Here is a 25,042-nt window from a genome sequence, read left to right as displayed (position 1 = left end):
GGGCTCGTGCTGCGGGCCCCAGGGAGGTGTCCCCCACTGCATGAAGGGGTGAAAAACTTCACGCACAGAAACTAGACAAATTGGGGCTTTTATTCACAGGATATGGAAGAAAAGCATACAAAAGAAGCCTCTTGGTCAATCGTGTAAAGGGAAGGTTCTAAAACTCAATTTTTAGTAGGGTGTGGATGCTGATATATTTTTTTAAAAACTAAAGAGAAAGAGAAGGCGAAAAGGTAATCTGCAGCATGGGCGCCTTGTCTCGGGGGAAATGACAACTCAGCTGAGTGACAGTTTACAGCAGTTCATCTTCTGTGCACACGAATCTGGCTCCCAGGACCATCCCTGCAAGGTTTTGACTTTTGAAATTTCTGGATTAATTCTTAACCAGAATTCTAAAACGTTGAGGGACAAATGTGCTTGGCCTTATAATGTCTCTAATTTGGGGGTAAGTGGGGGCGATTCTCCCTTGGACAGGCTTCAGCCGCTCTCGTCCCTCCCAGGTCACACTTCTACATCCCCTGGGAGACTCCACGGGCTTCTCTGGGGGCAGGCCAGCAGCACTGGGCCACCGGGCAGGCGTCCTCAAACCCACACAGGCTCCTTCTTCCCGTCTGCCTTTCCTGTGACCAGCAGGTCGTGCAGGCCTGACTCTCTTTCCCCCCAGACGATGCTTTGCTTTTTCTTCCACGGATGTCGCCTCTCTTCCCTGACTCCCAGCGTGGCCAGGCACGCTCTAATTATCGTACATGTGTGAAAATGTTCCACCATCAACTCTCATCATTTGTGCTAAAACAAGACCATTTGTTTTCTCTTTTCCTCACCGATATTAATGATGCAGGAATTGGGTCCAAGTTCATCTTCAACACGAACCTCCAGAACGTGAAGCACAATCTAGCTTCCCGGCTACAACGCTCTCCTCCACTCGTTCCTCCTCCTGTCCATCTGTCTGTCTTCCAACCTTCTCCACTTTCCGGTGCCACCTGGTTGGGTTTGACGGGTGAAGCACGAGCACTGAGCCCTCATTTCCCTGCCCCGGGAAACTTCACAGGGCAACAAGCAGGTGTTGCCACCAATCCTGCAGACTGGTCCGTAATAACTATTTTGGACTTTGGGACATTCTGGAAACCAGGTCAGGACAGGGGCCTATCGTGGAGGCTGGCAGAGGGCACCCCCCTGTCCGATGGTCCAGTGGCAGTCCACGGGTCACCCTCCAGGCCCGGGACCCTCGCCCGCCCTAACTTTGAATCCAGCTGAGATGACGTCAAACTGGGCAGCACGGAAGAGGAAAGGCTGCTCCAAAGGCAGCCAATGTGAGCTCACAGGCCTCAGAGGGTCTGGAAGCACCAGCACGGTGTCTCTGGTCACCCAGCCTCCCCCGGACCCCGCCCAGAGCTTAAGATTTTCCAGCGCTGATAACGCAGACCTGGCACCTGTGCTTCCGCTTCTCTCGTCCAGCATCCTTCTTCTGCTTCCTTCGTACCTGTCTCCTACCTTCTGGTTCCTTCTCTAAATAATACACTTTTATTTCCAGGTATAGCACCTCCCTCTCTCCCCAGAGAGAGCACCCTTCGTCGGCTTGATGTCGAGGACGAGGGGGCTGATGGTACCCCAGGCAGCTGAGTCAGGAGGCCAGCCATCTGCCTGCCGGAGAGTCTGGCCAGCTCCATGTGGCTGGGCTGGACTGGGCTGGACTGGGCTGGACTGGGCCCGGCAGCCCTCAGGAGTGCTCTCTCCCTCAAACAACCTGCACCTGAACTTGCAGATCCTACCACCCTCATCACCACCTCCACATTCATGTCAGAGAAGGTGAAAGTGACAAGCCTTCATCTACTTGAAACAGTCATGACACATCGTCAACACAGTTTTCAAAGCATCGTAGCCTTCAAAGAGGTTTTTCTTCCTTCCTTCTTCTCAAGCCTGTAATTAAAACTCCTTGTGGCAAAGGGGTACAGGAAGGAGATGGGGGGATGACTTCAGGAACAAACAGTTCCTTGGGTGTCCTCAGAACCGAAGCAGCTAAGGGCTGGGAGTCCTGTCAGCCTGTGCGCTTTCTAGAATTGAGCAAATCAGCTCACTCCAGATGCAAATCCCCCATCCGTGTCCCTAATCACCACTCTGCTACCCACCCAGAGCGCGGACTTCTGTCAAGTGTTTGTCTCCACACCAGCCCCTGCCCCCTTCACGGCCAGCTCCGGTTTTAGCGAACTAACCCTAATCCCAAGCCTGATCTCAGCCTAATTCTCTGCGGGATTGTCCACCAGGGCCACCCGTGTCCCAGACGTGTGGAGAGCTCAGCAGTTGGAGGGGGATGACTCATCGGAAACACTCATCCAGTTCAACCAAGACGTTTTCTTTCTTCCGAGTATTTTGTGAGTTCAAGTCTGAGATGCTCCCGGATTCGCACTGTTCCCGGAACAGAGGTTTCCAGTCTGCCCAGGCAGCTCCCACTAGCGGACAAACGACACCACACTGGTGGCCACTCCGAACGGGGCGGAGTAGGCAGCAGCGAATCCCTGCAGGCCGACCACGATGTAGCGGCATCCTTTGGTGATAACCTTCCCAACGTTCTATTTTTAGGAACAGAAGAGAAAAGCAAAGGGTTAGGCGAGGCAACTTTGTAATCTTCCATGCACAATGGTGCCACACATAAAGAATCATTTCGCCTCATTTTCCCAGGGCAAATGAGCCAGCTAGCATTTTCTCAGCTCTCTGGTGTCCCACACCCAACCCCATCATACGAACACTCGGGGGCTCAGCACAGACATCGGCACCTTGAAAAGGGCTTTCCAGCCCCGCATGTTTCCAGATCATTCAGAGATCTTCTTGGAAACAGCAGTGAAGCTGCTACCTTTTTTTTTTTTTTTTTTTTTTTTGCGGTACGCGGGCCTCTCACTGTTGTGGCCTCTCCCGTTGCGGAGCACAGGCTCCAGACGCGCAGGCCCAGCGGCCATGGCTCACGGGCCCAGCCGCTCTGCGGCATGTGGGATCTTCCCAGACCGGGGCACGAACCCGCGTCCCCTGCATCGGCAGGCGGACTCTCAACCGCTGCGCCACCAGGGAAGCCCGAAGCTGCTACTTTTAAAACCAAACCAGTTTTGTTGTATTTTTTTAAACCAAAGCCCATTCTCTTCTGTTCCAGCTAAGTTACTGGCTCTGCTGAAGGCTGGGTCGAGAGTTTTCCATCATTCACCTGATCTGAAAGCCCACCCAGTCCTCCCTCTGCCTCCAGGGCACACCCCTTTCTGACCCACATTTGTGTCTTTAAAATCTCCTACTGCTCTGTCGTTGCTGCATCCACGGAAGTCTTGGTTCCCAATACAATTCTACACTCCTTGAGGGTAACGACTGGGCCTTTCTTTCTTGGTATCCACTCTCCCTCCTCCTTCTCTTCAAGGCCTGGTGCTAGACTGAGGGCATCCAAGGGATTCAAGTGGAATCGCAACAGAAAAATGAAGACCACCACCACCGACTAACACTGTGCTGCTGCCCCTCCCCTTTTCTCTCTCCACCCCCAACTTCCGTCATCCTTCTCTGTGACGACAACAGCCATGTAGGTGACCTGAACATCATCACACATCTTGTCTCTACACCCTCGATTTTTCCAACTCCAATAACCACTTAAAATCCCTGATCACAGGGCTTCCCTGGTGGCGCAGTGGTTGGGAGTCCGCCTGCCAATGCAGGGGACACGGGTTCGTGCCCCGGTCTGGGAAGATCCCACATGCCGCGGAGCGGCTGGGCCCGTGAGCCATGGCCGCTGGGCCTGCGCATCCGGAGCCTGTGCTCCGCAACGGGAGAGGCCACAACAGTGAGAGGCCCGCGTACCGCAAAAAAAAAAAAAAAAAAAAAATCCCTGATCACAATCACAAACCTGCCTTTGACTTCCAACACTGCATGGCCAGCCTAGTCTGTCAGTCCAGCAGGCTGACTGTCCCTCTCTCCCAGATATTATTTCTTACCTTTTCCTTTCTCCACAAGCCTCTCTGCCCCCAATGCACACAGAGAAACATACACAGTGTCCATACCCTCATTAGATGATCCCACTTCATCTCTCACTGACTCGGAAGTCATTAGGGAACCCGTTCATCCTCTACCGCTGTCTACACCTGCCCCAGCTTCTCCTCCCACCTTGCCGGTGTCCCAGTAGAAAAAATGGCCTTCTTCCCCCAAGGCCACTCCCTTGACACTTGCTGTTGGTACCCTCTCTCACCTTGCCCCCAGCTTTCCCTTCTCCAATCTCACCATCCTCTTCCTCCCCATTGCATCATTCCTATCAGCTTACAGATATGCTCCGCTGTCCCCCTGACTCCATACCCCTCTCTAGGTCCTGCCTGGGTCTCTGCTCTCCTTCTCGGCAAGCCAGTGGAAAGCGCCATCTGCACACACAGCTTCCACTTCCTCCTTCTTATTCCCGCTTCCTCTCCCCTGACCATCCAGGACTGCTTGGTCCTGGCCATCTGCCGCCGCCATGCTGCCTGAGCCAGTGAGCATTTTTCTGTCTTCCCCCTGACTCTCAACAGCTTTGGACAAACTTCATGAAACACTCATTTGGCCTCTTTGACTCCATATTCTCTTGGTTTTCCCTTACCTCACATGAAGCCCCTCCTCAGCTTTCATGTTTTAAAATAATTTTTAATTGAAATATAGTTGATTTACAGTGGTTCAGGTGTCCAGCAAAACGATTCAGTTATTCATATACATATACATACATGTATATATTCTTTTTCAGATTCTTTTCCATTATAGGTTATTACAAGATATTGAATACAGTTCCCTGTGCTATACGGTAGGTCCTTGTTGTTTATTTATTTATTTATTTTTTTTAAAGAAGATGTTGGGGGTAGGAGTTTATTAATTTATTAATTTATTTATTTTTGCTGTGTTGGGTCTTCGTTTCTGTGTGAGGGCTTTCTCTAGTTGTGGCGAGCGGGGGCCACTCTTCATCACGGTACGTGGGCGTCTCACTGTCGCGGCCTCTCTTGTTGCGGAGCACAGGCTCCAGACGAGCAGGCTCTGTAGTTGTGGCTCTCGGGCCTAGTTGCTCCGCGGCATGTGGGATCTTCCCAGACCAGGGCTCGAACCCATGTCCCGTGCATTAGCAGGCAGATTCTCAACCACTGCGCCACCAGGGAAGCCCCTTGTTGCTTATTTTATAAACAGTGGTGTATATCTGTTACTCTCAAATTCCTAATTTATCCCTCCCCCCCTTTCCCCTTTGGTAAGTTTGTTTTCTATGCCTGTGAGTTTATTTCTGTTTTGTAATTAAGTTCATCTGTACCTTTTTTTAGATTCCACATTTAAGTGGCATTATGTGATATTTGTCTTTGTCTGACTTACGTCACTTAGTGTGATCATCTCTAGGTCCATTCATGTTGCTGCAAATGGCATTATTTCACTCTTTTTTATGACCCTGCTCAGCTTTCTTTCCCTTCTACCAAACTTTAAAATGTTGGAGCTGTTCAGTACTGTTCTTTACTTTTTATTTAAAAAAATATTTGGGGCTAGAATCTCTCCACAGGTGGTCTCATCCATTTCCAATGACTTTAAGAATTCCCTGTATGCTGATAAATCCCATATTTATATCTTCGGCGCAGACTCAAATATTCAGTTCTCTACTTGAGGGCTCTACTTTCTGAGGCCTCAAGATCCCTCTGGCACACACTCTTCCTTGCTGCAACAAACAGACAGATCTAACTTGGACTGGCTACTAGTGCATTCCTAGAGGCCTTTGGCTATCAGGCTTCAACAAGAAGGATGCACGAAGGAGTTAAATTTATCCGTGATTATACAGCTGGTAAGAGGCAGGGCTGAAGTTCAATCCCAAAGAAATCTCACCTCAGGGCCCGTGTCCTTCCTCCCCACATACACTTCCCTTCTTTAAGGAAGGCAGTATGTAACCTTGCAATTGATTGCTTGCGGCCTGGGCTTAAATTCCAGCCCAATCGCTTATTTAATTCTCATTGGCCTCAGTTTCCTCACCTATAAAATGGGCGTATTTAGTAACCACCTCATTGGGTGAAGAGGCTTAAAAAGGTTTACGCAAGGAAAGCCCTTAGAATGGTGCCTGGCACCAAATGCAGGCAGTAGGACTGGCCCCCCAAGGTCAGCTATCTTTATTGGAAAATAACCTTTGCCTCTTTTTATTCTACAGTAATTTACGTTTGTGGTGGTAATTTTGAAATCTAAGATATTTTGTTATCTGTTCAGGAAAGTTTCTTAAGACTGCACTTTCCTATGATGTCTGGCTTACGTCAGCTTTCAGAGACCTCAGAATAACAGAAGGAGGTCGTGCTCAGTACTGTATGCCCAGCATCCAGAAAGGGCCTGGTGTTTCCTTTGGTTGTTCTCAGGCCAAAGGAGGAGTTCCGGGAGAGGAAGGTCACTCTGATGGCCTCTTTAGACACTGATTCCCAGGACACTGCCTCGTCAACTTCCCAATGAGACACTAGGGTGTGTGTTGGGAGCAGGGAGGCAGTGATGCTGCTAAGAGAAACATGTCTATAAATGTGTAATAAGATTCCGTGGGAGAATTTTACGTACCTGTTAGAAATAACAACAACGACAAAAACTGTCCTCCTGGAGCAAGTATTAACAGTCCAGAGCATCCTTTATAAGCCAAGCCCCTAGAATCATGGATGGCCTGTGTTAAACTTGACATTTTGGGTATTTGTACATCCATTTCCCTCAGCCTGCTATTTTAAAAAACTGCTTGTCACTTCATCTTTGCAAATGAGAAAAAAACGTTACTGAAATAGCTCATTAGCTAGAACACAGTCAAAACACAGATTTGAGAAATGTGATGCAAAGAAATGTAAAATAGCATCGACCATTTCAGTGTCATTGGAGGGAGCAGATTCTGAAATCTTTTGATCTGAGTAGAGTTTCAACCCATATCATCTCTCAGAGGGGCGGAGGGGCCTGGGGGATCACGGGACAGTGTGGTAGGTTGAATAATGCCCTCCCCTCAAGATGCCCATGTCCTAATCCCCAGAATCTGTGAATATGTAACCTCATATGGCAAAAGGGACTTTGTGGATGTGAGTTAATGAAGGATCTTGAATTGGGGAGACTACCATGGATTATCCAGGGGTCCCAATCATTATAAGGATTCTTTTTTTTTGCGGTACATGGGCCTCTTACTGTTGTGGCCTTTCCCGTTGCGGGGCACAGGCTCCGGACGTGCAGGCTCAGCGGCCATGGCTCACGGGCCCAGTTGCTCCGCGGCATGTGGGATCTTCCCGGACCGGGGCACGAACCCGTGTCCCCTGCATCGGCAGGCGGACTCTCAACCACTGCGCCACCAGGAAAGCCCATATAAGGATTCTTATATCTTTATAAAGGTCCAAATAAAGACGACCACCCTTACAGAGGGAAGCAGGAAGAGTTGGCGAGAAGGCAATGTGGTGCCAGAAGCAGAGAGACAGAGAGAAAGAGACTTGCAGATGCTGTGCCACTGGCCCTGAACGTGGAGGTGGGGACCTCTGGAAGCTGAAAAGAGCAAAGAAAGGGTTTTCCTCTGGAGCCCCCAGAAGGAACCAGCCTGTTGACTGTAGCTCAGGGAAGACGACTTTTAGCCTCCAGAACTGTAGAATAAATTTGCGTTGCCTTAAATCACGATATTTGTGGTAATCTGTTACAGGCAAACTAATACAGGGAGTGAGGCTTTTCTGGGGGTTCCCGGGTAACCCCAAAGATGTCGAGGATTCCCTGTCCCCACTCCCAGTTTCCAAAAGGGAATCAGCTCTCAACAAAGATCCCTTTCCCCCAAGTATAAAAATCAAGTCTTCCCTTGTGAAATTTGGTCAGGACCCAGGCACAAAGCTGAGATGGGCTGTCAGCTACAGAAGTTGATTTTTTTCTGAGTTAGAGCTCATTAAAAACTGATCAGAGAACAGTCAGTCATATGCGACCTCTCCTCCATCCCCTTAGATAACAGCCAACAACGACAGGACCCTCGCCATATGCCAGGTGCGTTCCAAGACCTGTACATGGACTACACTCATTTGCTCCTTACCACAGCCCTAGTATTAACCCATGTGACAGATGAGGAAACCGAGGCAGAGAGGAGAGCAGAGCTCAAGGTCACACAAACAGTAGGAGGCTGAGCACAGCTGGCGCCTGGCAGTCTGGCTCCAGGGCCCCTGTCCTAACCCCTTACTTAGACATGGGACATTTTTCTTCCTCTTGAGGTCAAGGTTATTCCACACCCTGTGTTTCCCTTCTCCAACCCCCTCCTAGCTGCCCGATTAATAAAATTTAATAACTTTCCTTATCTGCGCTTCTCCTTGTGGCTCTCAGAGGTGCCTGGGAAAGGCGACCTCCTATTTGAAGCTAAGTTTGGGGTTTGGTTCCCTCACCCCCCTTCTCCCTCCACCCTAACTGCTTTTGAGCAGGCGGGGACCAGGGAAGACTCCTGACTCCCAGCTCTGCTCTCCAGCTGTGTGGCCTTCAACAAAGAGCTTAACTTCCTGAAACTCCAGCTTCCTTCACTGCATAACGGGAGTCCATGGCTTTCTAAGGTCGTTGAGAAGATTCAGGGTAATTGTGCATCGTATGTGCAACAGAGCACCCGGCAGCCTGTAAGAGCACAGCAAACCCACAGCCTTTCCCCTTCCCTGCACCCAGAAAACAGCACTCTCCCAGCAACTCCTGCCCATCTGAACACTCACATCATTACTTAAAAATCAACTGGGGGAAAAAAAAAAAAGCTAGGGCTTCCCTGGTGGCGCAGTGGTTGAGAGCCCGCCTGCCGATGCAGGGGACATGGATTCGTGCCCCGGTCCGGGAAGATCCCACATGCCGTGGAGCGGCTGGGCCCGTGAGCCATGGCCACTGAGCCTGCGCGTCCGGAGCCTGTGCTCCACAACGGGAGAGGCCACAACAGTGAGAGGCCCGCGTACCACAAAAAAAAAAAAAAAAAAAATCAACTGGGGCCACTGACTGCCAAGAGTCCCAGGCACCCAGCCTTTCGAGCCCAGAGGTTCCTGCCAGAGACTGGACCCAGCACAGCATTGGGTCGACCCTGCTTGGGGCCAAGGGGCAGCAGGGGAAGGGGAACCTATCCTAGGACAGTTCACAAAAGCCGAACACCTTTCTTTAAATAGAAGCAGGAAGGGACTTGGGTGAAGGATTTGAGCGGTTAACAGATAAAAAGGACCTTTATTCACCCTTCTTTGAAGGATTGAGCTATTTGCAGGTCATTCCTTATTCCAATGGCCCAAGTGCAATAAAGTTTCACCTGGTGACCAAAGCAGGGAAAGTCATCTCCCCACATTTCTAGCGGAGACGTGGCTATTCTCATGGATTTTCAACAAAGAAGGATGGACCATCCGCTTCCTCCATATTGGAGCTTAGATGTCGACCCTCTTGGTCGCCATCAAGAAAATGGAAGTTGAAGGGCAGAAAGGGCACATCCAACTCCAACATGACAGCGTCCCCCCCACCTGGCCTCCTGGTCTATTCAACTAGCATGTAACACTCACTCCAGAGCTCTCACCTGTCTCATCTCTGCTAGCACTCTGCCCTCCGCCCTCCGCCTTGGATGCCACCCCTTCTTTACCTGGTGAAATTCTTTTTTTTTCAGGTGAGGTGAAATTCACATAATATAAAAATTAACCAGTGTCGAGTGAGTAACTCAACGGCATTGAGCACGTTCACAATGCTATGCAAGCACCACTTCTACCTACTTCCAAAATATTTTCATCATCCCCAAAGGCAAACCCACACGCATTAAACAGTCGCCCTGCATTTCTCTTTCCCTTCAGTCCCTGGCAACCACCCATCTGCCTTCTGTATCTCTGGATTTATCTATTCTGGATATTTTACATAAATGGAATCATAGATGCGATATGTGACCTTGTGTGTCTGCCGTGTACTTCCTTCCTTTTCACGGCTGAATAGTATTCCATTGTGTGTATGAACCACATGTTTATCCATTTATCAACTGATGGACATTTGGGTGGTTGCCACTCTTTGGCTATTGTGAATAATGCTGCTGTGAACATGTACATATATATTTGTTTGAGTACCTATTTTCAATTCTTTTGGGTATGTACCTAGGAGTGGAATTGCCGGATCATAGGGTAGTCCTGTGTTTAATTTTTTGAGGAACGGCCAAATTGTTTTCCACGGCAGCTACCCCATTTTACACTTCCACCAGCAATGCACAAGAATTCCGATTTTCCACATCCTCACCAACACTTGCTATTTTCTGTTTTCTTTTTCCCTAATAATAGCTATGCTAGTGGATGTGAACTAGTACCTCATCATTAACCTGTGAAACCTCGACTCATCCTTCTGTGCCCAGTTTCCATGTCACCATTGATTTGAAAACTTCTCTGACTTTACAACCTCATCCCTGAAGATTAACTGCTGAGGCTCTTCCCATGCAGCTCCATGGTGGTGCCCCATATGGCAGCGTCTGCCCGGGAGGCTGCGGCCTCCTCTAGGGCAGGACTGCATCCTATCCATTTTGGTATCTCTAGTGCTCACCACAATGCCTGGCACACAGTGAGAACCTTCAAAGCATCTTCAGCTCAGCCAGCCTCTGAGCTGAGATTTCCACATTATCAGTTCACCAACTGAGAGGCAAATGATGGCTTTTTTTTTTTTGCGGTACAAGGGCCTCTCCCTGCTGCGGCCTCTCCCGCTGTGGAGCACAGGCTCCGGACGCACAGACTCAGCGGCCATGGCTCACGGGCCCAGCTGCTCCGCAGCATGTGGGATCTTCCCAGACCGGGGCACGAACCCGTGTCCCCTGCATTGGCAGGCGGACTCTCAACCACTGCACCACCAGGGAAGCCCGATGGCTTTTTTTTTGTGATCAGCTGGGACCAGGAAGAAGGATAATTCGTCCTAGCATGACTCTAAGCCTGAAAGTCCCAACTTTATAGTTTTTATTAATATACTATACCACTGCCTGCTTGTTTACTGTTCCCAAAGCTGCTGACATACCTTTAAAGAAGATGATAAAGCTAAGTTTCTAGGTGTGGCGACCTCGGTTTCAGGTATGATAAGAGGTCACCGGAGGACTGGATGATATATCAGATGGGGCCCCTGCCCTTTGGCCAGGATAGAATGAGTTTTGTGATTATCTTCTGGGTGGCCTTGTCCAATCCCAGGGACCAGAGGCAGCAGTAGCTTCAAGCGTTTCCAGGCCAAAGCACCTGGGAACTGCTTTGGGGCTTTGATCTCTAGGGAGGGAACTGCCATTTTGTCCCATATTCATATTACCTCTCTCTCTCCCACCCACCCCACAAGTGAATACTTACGGAGTGTTGAGCTCCCAGGCCCTGGAAATCACCTTGAGAATATTGGGAGACATAACCCAAACAATTCTCAGCTAGTAGGATATCCTACTAGTTTGTCTGCGGGAAAACAGACAAACTGGGCTGTACCTCCCTGCTTTCCAACTGGGTCACCTTCTACAAGTCACCTAACCACGCTAATCCCTCAGTATTCCCACTTTTAAGATAGGGGCACTGATTCCCGTCCTACCAACTACACAAGGGAGTGGGAAGACACACCTAGGACAAGAACCACCTGGGTAAGCGAACCCTTGGGAAAGTTACCCACCCGCCAGCATCGGGATAGCCGTGGAGCGGTGCGCAGGGAAACCTCTGATTTAATTTCTATCACTCCCCGCAGCTCACTTTCCCCTTACTGCCCAGTTCACAGAGTGAGCAGTCTCGGGGCTCCAGGAGTGAATGCCGGGAAGGGGGTGCTCGTGGGAGGCCGAGGGGGTGCAGGGCAGCGCAGAGAGGCTGAGACCGTCAGACGGTGGGGAGCCGACTCCAGCTCTAGGGCGGGCGCCCCGCGCTCCCCGACCTCCAAGGGACAGTGGCGGCGGTGGGATGCCTACCTTGCCGTACTTCTTCAGCTTCTGCCGGTACCTCTTCTTGGGCTTCTCGCCCGGCGCCGTCTCCTCCAGCGGCTCGTAGCGCTCGGGGAGGACCGCGAGGTGCACCCTCCGCGCGCCCCGGGTCCCCGGGCGCTGCTCGCTCGCCCCGCTCTCCGCCGCCTCGGCCCCGCTCTCCAGATGCTCCAGGATAGCAGCCGCCTCCTCGTCCCCCTCCGTCCGCCCTCGCCCCCGGGCGAGGGGCCTGCAGCGCGGGAGACTGCTCGCCGCCTTGCTTCGGAGCCTGGCTCCCACCGTCATGGTGCCGCGGGCCCTCCGGCTGAGGTCGGTGCACGAAGACACCAACCTTTGCGCCCAGCCTGCGCCTCCACCCCCGCCGCCCGCCCTTGCCCAGCCCGGCCCAGCCCGGCCCAGCCCGGCCCAGTCCGGACGGGGCGGGGGGGCTGGGGGAGAGGTGGATGGGAAACTTGGGATCGCAGCGCCCTCTGGCTCTAGGATGGCGGCGGCTCCACCCAGGCCTGGCTTTCTGGTGGTCGCGCCCAGCCGCCAGCATCCCATCCTCTGGCCAAAGGGGTGAGGGATGCTCCAAAGCTCAATGCACAATGAACACGCAAAGCACGTTCAACCACACTTGCAACGAAATAAGTGAACCCCAAATAGTGAGACTTCCTTTGCACACGTGCAAGCTGGCAGAGATGATGAGAGATGATGATGATGGTGATGAAAAAGATGACAGTAATAAAGATTATACTCAGACTTCCCTGGTGGCGCAGTGGTTAAGAATCCGCCTGCCAGTGCAAGGGACACGGGTTTGAGCCCTGGTCCAGGAAGATCCCTACATGCTGCAGAACAACTAAGTCCCTGGGCCACAGCTTCTGAGCCTGCCCTCTAGAGCCCACGAGCCACAACTACTGAGCCCGGGAGCCACAACTACAAAGCCCCCGTGCCTAGAGCCCGTGCTCCACAGCAAGCGAAGCCACTGCAATGAGAAGCCCGCGCACAGCAAGAAAGAGCAGCCCCGACTCCTCTCAACTAGAGAAAGCCCACGCCCAGCAACAAAGACCCAACGCAGCCAAAAATAAATACATAAATAAACTAATCTTTTGAAAAAGATTATACTCAATGCTGGTGAGGGTATGGTGAGAGGATGGTTATAATACAATATTCATGGGGTGCAAACTGGAGACAGGCTTTTGCAAAGGCAATCAGCAAATATTTATCAAGAGTTCTGAAAATCGGCCATACCTTTCTAGGTGCCTATGTTAAGGAAACATTCAGAAATACAGAACAGTGTGTCCACGGTGTTAATCGCAGTCTGACTTCAGCGAAAAGTTGAAGGAAACCAATGGGGATGGGCAGGTGAAATTCTGGTGCAAGCATATGATATACGAAGTAATCATTAAAATCACGATTTTCAAGAATATCACTCGGGGGGAAAAAAGAGAATATCAGTCTGGTATATATGCATTCTCAGGTCACTGTGAATCTCAGTCTGTTTGGGATGCCGTCCTTTCTTATGTGGGTAAGTATCTTTTAATTCTTGGAAACTTAGAGTTAAGTATAAAATAATGTGTTATTATTTCATTAATATTTTACTACTATTAAAATGTGTGATATGTTTAAGAATGATTTGGTTATACTGCTCTAAGTACATAAAATAGTCATAATTTAACATATTAGAATATCAAAAATTACTGGTGATTTCAACGTAAAATGTAAAATCAAGTAGTTTACTTAGACTTATAAGTTTAACTTGAAAGGAATAAGTTAATTTACTGTATTTATAAGAATAAGTTAATTTACTGTATTTATAAGAATAAGTTAATTTACTGTATTTATAAGAATTACATAGTCCTGTACATAGTTGAAGTACTTGAAAAGAAAATCACATATATTAAATTTATAAAAGTCACTTAAAATGTTTAAGATAATTAAATTAAGTGAATGATAAAACCCCTTACAGTGACTGTTAAATTCTATTCGGTTTGTAAATGAAATAAAACAATACTGAATTTAAAAGCTATGGGAAGCTTGACCTGTGGATTTGCAACTTTACTAAAATAACTATTAACTTATAAACAAAAACAGACCCTAACTGTCCTTTTTCTATGTGCAAAACTGACTTCTGACAACCACCCAGACGACGTAATAAATGGAGACATAGGTGGATTGTCCATGGAATGGAAAGTGTGTTTTGTCCATACAAAATACATTTCAAATATCACAACAACATTTAGCTTGCCTGATAAAAAGCAAAACACTAGAGCACCTGAAAACTGATCCCTAGACTGTCTCTATAATCAGTGAGCAAGCAGGACTCAAGGAGATGTAATCAGAACCCACCTTTACGTTGCTCTCACCGTTGTCTCTTTAGAAGTTATTCAGTGTGAAGAGCGCTTCCCTTGCTCCTGCGTGACTACTTAAGCAGTCCTATAACTCTTCTGACCTCACTGTGGTAATCAAAAATCCCAAAGTTGCAAATATGTTCTCAGTTTATATAATTTTAAATCTTACAATGTCCAATTCCATGTAATACTCAGAGGCTTGAACTTGATTTTAAGTTAAGCCTCTCTCCTCCCTCAGAAAAATTCAGCACCTGCAGGGCTGTGATTACTTGCGGAAGGACGGAAAACAGCAGAAGCGTGGCTTTCACCCCGCTCTGCTTTTCAAAGCAGGGAGCGCACCTGATTATAAGCAGGCTTGTCACATTCCCTCCAGGACCCAAAGGACTCTGCAACATGCTCATCTCCTAGCCTCTGCTCACAGGAAAGAGAATGGAAAGGGCTGAGTGCCAATCCATAGGAATCTTTCCTTCCTGGTAAGAATTAGGAACCTGACCTTCAAAGGAGCAAAAACATTGGAGGGCTAAGATTCATGAAAATAGATCATCAGTTAGTGAGTAAAAAAAAATACTTAGACACCTCAGAGTCTTAAAAATAATTGCTTATTTGGAATAACTTGCATAAGACAGTTACAGATATTTAATTGAAAACAAAGTTTCCATCTGTAGACATAAAAGGTTTTATGTTTTCATCTTTTGTTTTGTAATAAATGTGTGAATTTGGAAAGAAAGAAAAAAAAGGAAAGGGAGGGATCTTTATGGACCTGAAGTTTTATGAATTAAAATTGTTTAAAGCTATTAGTTTATTTGTGTAGGCTTAGACTCCAGAAGAAACATATCTCTGGAGCTGAAAAGAGCTGATTATAAACAATGGAACAGATATAACAGGTTTAATTTTCCAAAGACTGCAATGTAAAGTGAGAGGGGGAGCAGTTTTGAATCCTAGCTAAGTCTCAGTCTTGGGGCAGCCCCCAAAAGGGAGGATGGTCTACTCCTGCCTTTTCTCATGCTAAAAAAATTTCTTTTAAAGATTATTTTAAGTTTCGAGCCTTCTACATTAACTATCATTTAGTTCAAAAGGTGGTAAAAACAGATGGCATAATAGGAAGAGGAAATTTAACATTTGCATTTAAGTTTTTAAGTATTTTCTTTCTTTTTTTTTTTTGTGGCTGCATTGGATCTTTGTTGCTGCACGCGGGCTTTCTCTAGTCGCGGCAAGCAGGGGCTACTCTTCGTTGCGCTGCAGAGGCTTCTCGTTGTGGTGGCTTCTTTTGTGGAACACGGGCTCTAGACGTGCGGGCTTCAGTAGTTGTGGCGCATGGGCTCAGTGGTAGCAGCGCACAGGCTTACTTGCTCCATGGCACATGGGATATTCCTGGACCAGGGATCAAACCCATGTCCCCTGCTTTGGCAGGTAGATTCTTAACCACTGCGCCACCAGGGAAGTCCAGTATTTTCTTTAAAAATATATCTGTAGTTGATCTGTGGTAATCCCATTCATGCAGATCCCAGTGAATGCAAAGTTGGGAATGTCAGGCACAGCACATTTTTATTTCACTTAAGGGGTTGGATTTCTGCACCAAAGATAAAGATCAGAGATTTGAGGTAAATACAATGTAAGCCTGGGACTGCAGTTAAAGGATGTTACAATTAAAATTTACTACAATTGTAAAAACTAGGGTCTTCCATAAATTGCTTCTCTTTGAAATCTGAAGAATTTTTTTTAAATTTTGTTTTCTCTTTCCCAGAGAGAGCAAGCTTTTTCCTGTCTTGTGATTACTGTGAGGGGCTGACCCTTTGCAGCTCATCCAGAGTCATCTGAGCCCAGGCTGGGCTGGGCCACAGCTCAAATTAGACCCAGCTCACCTCTGATAAACCCAAGCCTCAAACTTCTGGGCCACCACCGTCAAGAGGCCAAAGCGGTTGATCTTATCAGCACTGGGGCTGGAAGGGGATTGGAGCATAGTGTCCGCATTTGTTCACCCTGGCTTCAACTCCAGCAGGGCCCTGGCATCAACCACAGTGGGAAAGTTCGAGAAAGCCCACGTGCTTCCCAGAGCTGCCCCTCTGCGGCTTTCTCAGCACAATTCCAGGGATAAGAGGGCCATTGCGTGGCCAAGTGATTTGTTTACTATTTATCTGGGGCTCGTACAGATTCTAGTCTAGCTTGCCAGCCCGCATGTAACTAAAAGCTTGGCTCTTCCCCCCTCACCTGTAGGTGTCACCTCTCAGTACCAGGCAAGCCCCCTTCCTCGGGTCCCCGCACCCAGCTCAGCGACTTGCCCGGGAGTGAAGGCTGCACGCCCGCTGCCCATCCGTGAGAGGCTTGTCCCTCTCTGGAATTCCAGTCACCAAGGCATCCCTGCATCTCCTACTGGTGCATCATTCCCCATCAGAAGCAGAATCAGAAGTCTTCTGTGGATGAAGCTTTAAAGTGTAATGTATAACATTCAAAATCATCCTTCAACACTGTAATGGAATTGTATCTTATTTGGTTGGATTTATTCAAAAGCCACTGAAGATTTGGAAAACCACTGAGCTATTTGCACTGAATATTGATAATAGAAAAATGTATTTGTAGAGAAAAAAGGTCAGAATTATGACCTTATGAGTTAAAAGAAAACAAACATTTCTGACAAAACCTGAAAAACCTGCTTTGATATGTATTCTCCTTTGCCAACAGAGCATCACTCAATTTTATATATATATATATATATATATATATATATATATATATATATTCGAATATAATAAATAATAAAAATATCATGTATTTCCTGGAGGTGGGTTAAGATATTTTAATAACTGGTTCTGTATTTAGAAAACAGCAACATGGAAACCTATCTTGGCTTATATATAGTAAAACCAAGTAAATATTTAGTTTGATACAACAATACTTAGCATATTATATTGCTAAGCATATAGCATATTATAACAATATTTATAACATATTATATATGTTATATATATATTATATATATATAATATAACATATTATAACAATACTTAGCATATCTAATCAATAATGTATTGATTAGAAGGGAATGCTATCATATACGGAAGAGAAAAGAAAAACTTGAAGCTGGCAGAGGGTGAGGTGGGGGAAGAAGGTCAATAAAAAGTTCTGATTTTAGGATAGAATTTAGTACAATGAAAATTTAACTGGAGACATGAAACTGTAGATTCCAAATGTATTAAGACAAATTGAATAGGATGAGTTTGTCAGAATGGGTTTGTCTGGGTTTCTCATGCACATATATAAATGTCACACATATAGCTCTGCACAGAGTCATTGTAAGTGAGGCAGACAGCGACTAAATGAAATTCCTGTTCAGTGCTCAGAAGATTGAACTGTTGAGGTATTTCTATTTATTTTCATGATGCGAAGTAATAAAACTGACTTACTCTTTTGCCTGTGGCTGAATACAGCCCAAAGTAAAAAGCAGAAACTAAAATATTAGGAACTCAGAACTGTCAAACGTTGACCCCTTCAACTGAAAATGAATGGAACCATTTGAACAGAACTTTGCTAACCCACAGAAGGAGGGATTATTTCAGAGTTCTCTAGACCAAAGTAATTTTATTCTATATCCTTTGGTGCACTCTAAGGACAAAAGTAAGTACAAAGACAAATTTGAATTTCAGTTAGCAGTTTAATAGTTACTGTTAATACTGGTATCACTATTTTGGATCATTTTTCTTTTATTGGCAAGTAAAATAAATCAGTAATTCTGTTTGCTTTGTTATAAATCAAGAGCTTCTGAGTGACAATTATATGTGTCATTTATGATAAAAGAAGGCATAATTATAGTTTGGATACAAAATTAAGAATTTAAATATTACAGCTGTGAAGTAATGTTAGGACTAAACTGAAAATGGCTATGAACTTATTACATATGAGTGTGTACCTATGGATAGATAGAGAGGTATTTTTTTTCCATCTCTGTCTACTGAAGTGGCCTACAGCTCACATCATCCTAATAGCACAAAGTCAGATAAGCAGCTCTAGTGCCCAGAGTTTGGTTTCTAATATCAATTTCCATGGAAAGGAAATGCGGCTTAGGAAAAATTGGCCAAATGCATGTCTGGGATACAGAAGGTGTAAGATGGGCTTGGGATATCTTGCTACTAGAAAGCAAAGACAAGTAAATATTGTGCATTTTAGGCTACCTGGGCCAGTTAAAGGACTGCTTTAGCTAACATAACATTTTGGTCAAAGACACACACACACACACACACACACACACACACACACATACACACATACAACTAATGACCACAAATAATTGAAACAAATTGAGTCAATGAAAAGCCATTAGCTCATCACAGTATTCTAAGAGAAAAAATGTGTGCAGTATGAAAAGAATGTGGTTATAAAAGACTATGGGGTTTTTTAATATGTTATTTTAATATCTCTAGGTTTTTGACCTATTAGACTCACACAATATGAAAAGAATGCAGAATTCCATCAAGTTCCAGAAAATTTATAAAACCATTACATTTTGATATGAGGGATCCAATGGAATGAAGTTGAGAGTGCCTTTGTAGCCCAATGGAAGGACATTTTAAACAACCTGAGTGAATCAAAAACGTGGAAAATTCAACTGAAGCAGCAAAGAATGTTAGCCTCAAATCCATGTGTAGGCAGAAGAAATAAACGTTCTCTTAGTTAAATCTAAAGAATGTGGCCCACAAGACCAAGCACTTTTCTAGGGCAACGGGGTGTCTGTTGTATAGACAGGTCTGTAGTGTTCCAACCACTGTGGGTAGTAGGACACAAGCACTGCATCCCGGACAGTGGTTTTCTGTGACCTCTAGTGGTTTCCTCTGGTAATAACTGGAACTAACAACCATTTCAACGTGTCAAAGATTTTTAAAAAAATGGTATGGCATTTCTGTGCTTTGGGCTGGGATTATATCCATTCAATATGGTGGCAGGGGTTATCTCACCCTGACCCAAATCTTTGACTGACAAATGCATCATTACTCGAATGCAGCTCAAAAGACCAAACTTTTCTGAAGATGGTTCCACGAAGAGAAATATAAAAGGGGATGTTGGTGAGGACGCTGGAAAGCACTGGCAGCACAGAGACCAGAGTGTAAAACCTTCCTGGGCCAGACTTTGGACCAAATCATTATGACATCTTTGAATCCTGTTTCCTCATCAGAGAAATGAGGGTGCGAATGAAATGATTTCTCAGGTCACATCTGTCCATGATATTCTGGGAATACAACATGCACAAGAGTTTAAAAATCTGAACCAGTTTCTCAGTCTGGATTCATTTCTTTTTTTATAACTGTAAGAAAATAAACATTTGTTAAATGTCTGGATTGGAGAAAACTTTTTATGGTTAAGAGTGATGAAAGAAATTATAAAGGATAGACCAGTAATTCAGAAGACAGCATTAAGAGAAATAAAAGACAAACAACAAGCTGAGAAATACTGGCAACAAATAAGAAAAATAATAACAGCAAACTTCTATTGTGTCTAACATTTATTAGGGTCTTACAAAGTGCCAGGCATATTCTAAGAGCTCTACATGGTTTCATTTCATGAGTTCATTTCTTTCCATAGTTAATAAAATCCCTTTAACAAACAGGATCATAACTTTTAAAAGAAGCAGTTTAAAGAAAGCATTAATTTACTGCTCAAGTTTTAGATCCCATTTTGTACTTGACATCTGAAGCAAAAGTGCTTGGATTACTTCACCCTGTCCAGCCCCTTCACAAGTAGCTAAGAAAAAAAATATGTCTGTTGCCTATCTATTTGGAGGTCATTTAATTTTCAAATAATAACAATAGTAAGAATCCATTTTTCATTTGCTGGAGAGAACAGCTGAAAAACAGCTGTAGGAAAAGTGAAAAGGGGGACTGTCGTTTTAGAGAGAGAACAGAGATCATTTTGATGCTAGTGAAATTGAAATGCCACTGGGGAAGAATCTCCAACATCATGTTTTCTAGTACTTGCCAGGTATTCTTTCCCCCAAATCAGTCCACTCTAAAGGGAGGACAAAAGGCAATTTTAAGACACAAAGTTACCTGAAAGTATACAAATTTGGAATCACCTATCTTGAAAGGAAGACATTGAAAGAGGCCTGCTAAATGAAGCCAAGCTGATTTTAGAAAACAATAATAATTAAGAATATGTGCATACCTACAGTGAGGGCATGACTCTTATGAGCTAGGGTTATTTCTGCCCTTTGTTGTTGTTGCTGTTCTTGTTTTTAATTGTGCTAAGGTATGCATACACAATTGACCATCTTAATCATTTATAAGTGTAGAGTTCAGTGTTGTTGAGTACATTCACATTGTTGTGCAACAATTCTCCAGAATTATTTCCATCTTACAAAACTGAAACTCTAAACCTATTAAACAACAACTCTCCATTTCCTCTTCCTCCAGCCCCTGAAAATAACAATTTTACTTTCTGTCCCTATGAAATTAACTATGAGCTACATCACATAAGTGGAATCATACAATATTTGTCATTTTGTGACTGGCTTATTTCACTTTAGAGCATACTGCTTATGTTTTCTTCTGGAAGTTTTATGGTTTCAGGTCTTACATTTAAGTCTTTAATCAATTTCGAGTTTATTTTTGTATATGGTGTAAGAAAAGTTGTCCAGTTTGATTATTTTGCATGTAGCTGTACAGTTCTCTCAACACCATTTATGGAAGAGGCTGTCTTTCCCCCATTTTATGCCTCCTTAGTCACAGATTGACCATATACATGTGGGTTTATTTCTGGGCTTTTTATTCTGTTCCATTGATCTATGTGTTTGTTTTTGTGCCAATACCTTACTGTTTTGATTACTGTAGATTTGTAATTTGATTACTGTAGTTTGAAATCAGGGAGGGTGTAAACTAAACAGCGTGTATAGTTTGATACAGCCAGTTTTGTTCTTTCTCAAGATTGTTTTGGCTATTTGGGGTCTTTTGTGTTCCCATGCAAATTTTGGAATTATTTGTTCTAGTTCTGTGAAAGATGCCATTGGTATTTTGATAAGGATTGCACTGAATCTGTAGATTGCCTTGAGAGTATGATCATTTTAGCAACATTAATTCTCCCTATCCATAAGCGTGGTCCAGTTTTCCATTTGTTTGTGTTGTCTTCAGTTTCTTTCTACAGGGTCTTACAGTTTTTGGTGTGCAGATTTTACCTTCTTGCTTAGATTTATTCCTAGGTATTTTATTCTTTTATTGTGAATAGGAATGTTTTCTTAATTCCTCTGACAATTTGTTGTTAGTGTATAGAAATGCAACAGATTTCTGTATGTTAATTTTGTATCCTGCAACTTTATTGAATTCATTTAATAGTTACAATAGTATTTTTGGTGGCATCTTTAGGATATTCTCTATATAGTATAATGCCATCAGCAAACAGTGATACTTTTACCTATTTCTTTCTAATTTGGATTCCTCTTATTTATTTTTCTTGTTTGATTGCTGTGGCTAGGAATTCCATTTCTATGTTGAACAAAAGTGGTGAGAAGGGGCTTCTTTTTCTTGTTCCCGATCTTAGAGGAAAAAAATTCAGGTTTTCACTGTTGAGTATGATGCTAACTGTGGGCTTATCATATATGGCCTTTATTGTGTTGAGGTATGTTCCTGCTATGCACACTTTCTGGAGAGTTTTTACCATAAATGGATGTTTAGTTTTGTCAAAAGCTCTTTCTACATCTATTGAGATGATCATATGAGTTTTATTCTTCAATTTGTTAATATGGTGTATCACATTGATTGATTTGTGGATATCAAGCCATCCTTGTATCCTTGGGATACAACTCACTTGACCATGGTGTATGATCCCTTTAATGTATTCATGAATGGTTTGCTAATATTTTATTGAGGATTTTTCCATCTATGTTCATCAGTGATATATACCTGTAATTTTCTTTTTCTGTGGTGTCTTTGTCTGATACCTTTTTTGGTATCACGGTGATGCTGGTCTCATATAATGAGTTCTGAAAGCATTCCTTCTTCTTTGATATGTTGGAATAGTTTGAGAAGAAAAGGTGCAAATTCTTCTTGAAATGTTTGGTAGAATTCACCTGTGAAGCCCTCTGGTTCTGGGCTTTTCTTTGTTGGGAGTTCTTTTTTTTTTTTTTTTTTTTTAATATTACTGATTCAATTTCAATACTGGTAATTGTTCTGTTCTTACTTTCTATTTCTTCCTGATTCAGTCTTGGGAGATGGTATGTTTCTAGGAATTTATCCATTTATTCTAGGTTGTCCACTTTATTGGTATTAATTTTCTGTAGTAATCTTAGGGTCTTTTGTATTTCTGTGGTGTTGGTTGTAACTTCTTTTTCATTTCTGATTTTATTTATTTGGGCCCTCACTATTTTTCTTGATGAGTCTGGCTAAAGGCTTATCACTTTTGTTTGTCTTTTCAGAGAACCAGCTCTTAGTTTCATTGATCTTTTCTGTTATTTAGTCTCTATTTATTTTTAGTTCTGATCTTCATGATTTCTTTCCTTCTACTATCTTTGGGATACTTTTGTTCATCTTTTTCTATTTCCTTTAGGTGTAATTTTAGGTTGTTTGAGATTTTTCTTGTTCCCTGAGGTAGGCTTGTATTGCCATTAACCTCCCACTTAGAACCGCTTTTCCTGTGCCCCATAGATTTGGGGTTGTTGTGTTTCCATTTTTATTTGTCCTAAGGTATTTTTTGATTTCCTCTTTGATTTCTTCAGTGACCCATTGATTGTTTAGTAGCATATTGTTTAGCTTCCACATATTTGTCTTTCTGCAGTTTTTTTCTTTTAGTTAATTTCTAGTCTGATAGTGTTGTGGTTGGAAAAGATGCTTGACATGATTTCAATTTTTAAAAATTTATTGAGACTAGTTTTGTGGCCTAACATGTGATGTATCCTATAAAATGTTCCATGGGCTCTGAAAAGAATGCATATTCTGCTGCTTTTGGATGGAATGTTCTCTATGTATCTATTAAGGCCACGTGATCTAATGTGTCATTTAAGGCCAGTGTTTTCTTTATTGATTTTCTGTCTGAATAATTTGTTCATTGATGTAAGTGTGGTGTTAAAATTCCCTATTATTATTGTGCTACTGTCAATTTCTTCCTTTATGTTTGTTTATATTTCCTTTATATACTTAAGTGCTCCTTTGTTGGGTGCATATATATTTACAACTGTTTTATCTACTTGTTGGATTGATTCTGTTATCATTATGGAATGCCCTTCTTTGTTTCTTTTATAGCCTAGTTTTTTTTTTGTTTTTTTTTTTAAGTCTTTATTGAATTTGTTACACTATTACTTCTGTTTTATGTTTTGGGCCATGAGGCATGTGGGGTCTTAGCTTCCTGACCGAGGATCAAACCTGCACCCACTGCATTGGAAGGTAAAGTCTTAACCACTGGACTGCCAAAGAAGTCCTTATATCCTAGGTTTTAAAGTCTATTTTGTCTAAGTATTGCTACCCCAGCTTTCTTTCCATTTCCATTTTCATGAAATACCTTTTCCCATTCCCTCCTTTAGATAAATACCCAAAAGTGGAATTGCTGGATCATATGGTAGCCCTATTTTTAATTTTTTTGAGGCACTTCCATACTCTTTTCCATAGTGGCTGCATCAATTTGCATTCCCACCAAGAGTGCACATGTTCCCTTTTCTCCACCTTTTCACCAACATTCGTTATCTTGTCTTTTCGAAAATAGCCACTCTAATTGGCGTTAGGTGATATCTGTGATCTGGATTTGCATTTCTCAGATTTTTAGTCATGTTGATCACTTTTTCATATACCTTTTGGCCACTTATATGTCTTCTTTGGAAAAATGTCTATTCAGAGAATATCGATTTTTAAATTGTTTTATTAATTTTTAATTTTTTGCTATTGAGTAGTATGAGTTCTTTATATATTTTGCATATTAGCCCCTTATCAGATATATGATTCGTAAATATTTCCTCCAGTTCTGTAGGTTGCCTTTTCATTTTGTTGATGGTTTCCTTTGCTGTGCAGAAGCTTTTTAGTTTAATATAGTAAACCCCATTCGTTTATGTTTGCTTTTGTTGTCAAAACAAAAAAATCATTGCCAAGACAAAAGTCAAGGAGTTTACCACCTACGTCTTCTTCTAGTTTTATGGTTTCAGGTCTTAAAATTTGGGGTGCCAGATGTGAGATTCAATCTCTTTGCTACTCGGGAGTAGCTGGGAGTTGTGCTCCCTCTTGATTATGAGTTGCTGAGCAATGGTGTGGGGTTTATTGTGGGACTGTATCAGCCTCTCTTACCCATTTTGATGTGGGTTTTTTCCTCATTTGCCCAGTGTATACAAGTTGCTAGTTTTCAGATTTCTTTCAAAGGATATTGCTCTATATTTAGTTGTAGATTCAGGGTATCCATGGAAATAGGTGAGTTCATGTTCCTCCCACATCACCATCTCGAACAAGAACCAGCTTATCAATATTTTCTAAAAATTTTGAACATACGTCACTTTTATGAAAAGGAATAAAAGGCTTTATTATTTCTTTAAACAGGATAGAGTATAAGATTTTTATTGCTATTATATTTTATGACTCTTGGATAGACAGGTAACATTCAAGGGACATCTCAACAGATGAAATTTCTGAATTGCTATAAATGTCCGTTGCAAAACTGAGCCAAGAAAAAACTGAGGCACTAAGACACTACTCTAACAGGTAAACACTGATCTCAGGAAAAATCTTTCAGCAACTTAGGAAGTAACTACTTGGGAATGAAAATGAAAGATAATTATTAGCAATTAGCATGAGTTCACTAATGAAACATTATATCAGGTAAACTTTCCCTTCTTCCTTTTGTTTTGTTGTTGCTATCATTATTAATGTGTGCCATGGGAAGTGTATCT

General features: G+C 43.8%; 1 protein-coding gene across 1 annotated transcript; it reads right to left on the bottom strand.

Moving 5' to 3' along the window:
• Positions 1-676: 676 nt before the first annotated feature.
• C1H1orf115 (chromosome 1 C1orf115 homolog) lies at positions 677-12,244 on the bottom strand. The gene is made up of 2 exons (XM_004316140.4): positions 11,861-12,244; positions 677-2,567 (listed from the first exon to the last, which is right to left on the bottom strand). Exons 1-2 carry the CDS (start codon positions 12,155-12,157, stop codon positions 2,448-2,450), a joined length of 417 nt encoding a protein of 138 aa, XP_004316188.1. The 5' UTR covers positions 12,158-12,244; the 3' UTR covers positions 677-2,447.
• Between the last annotated feature and the right edge of the window lie 12,798 nt (positions 12,245-25,042).

The sequence above is a fragment of the Tursiops truncatus genome, chromosome 1 (assembly GCF_011762595.2).
Source record: "Tursiops truncatus isolate mTurTru1 chromosome 1, mTurTru1.mat.Y, whole genome shotgun sequence".
Lineage (NCBI taxonomy): Eukaryota > Metazoa > Chordata > Mammalia > Artiodactyla > Delphinidae > Tursiops > Tursiops truncatus.
Note: the sequence above shows the minus strand (reverse complement) of the source record. Positions and strands in the feature narration are given on the sequence as shown.

Excerpts from the sequence above, each read along its gene's own strand:
- C1H1orf115 (XM_004316140.4), bottom strand. The coding sequence starts at position 12,157 with ATGACGGTGGGAGCCAGGCTCCGAAGCAAGGCGGCGAGCAGTCTCCCG. Across the intron at positions 2,568-11,860 it reads AGCTGAAGAAGTACGGCAAG|AACGTTGGGAAGGTTATCAC; the intron begins GTAGGCATCCCA and ends TCCTAAAAATAG.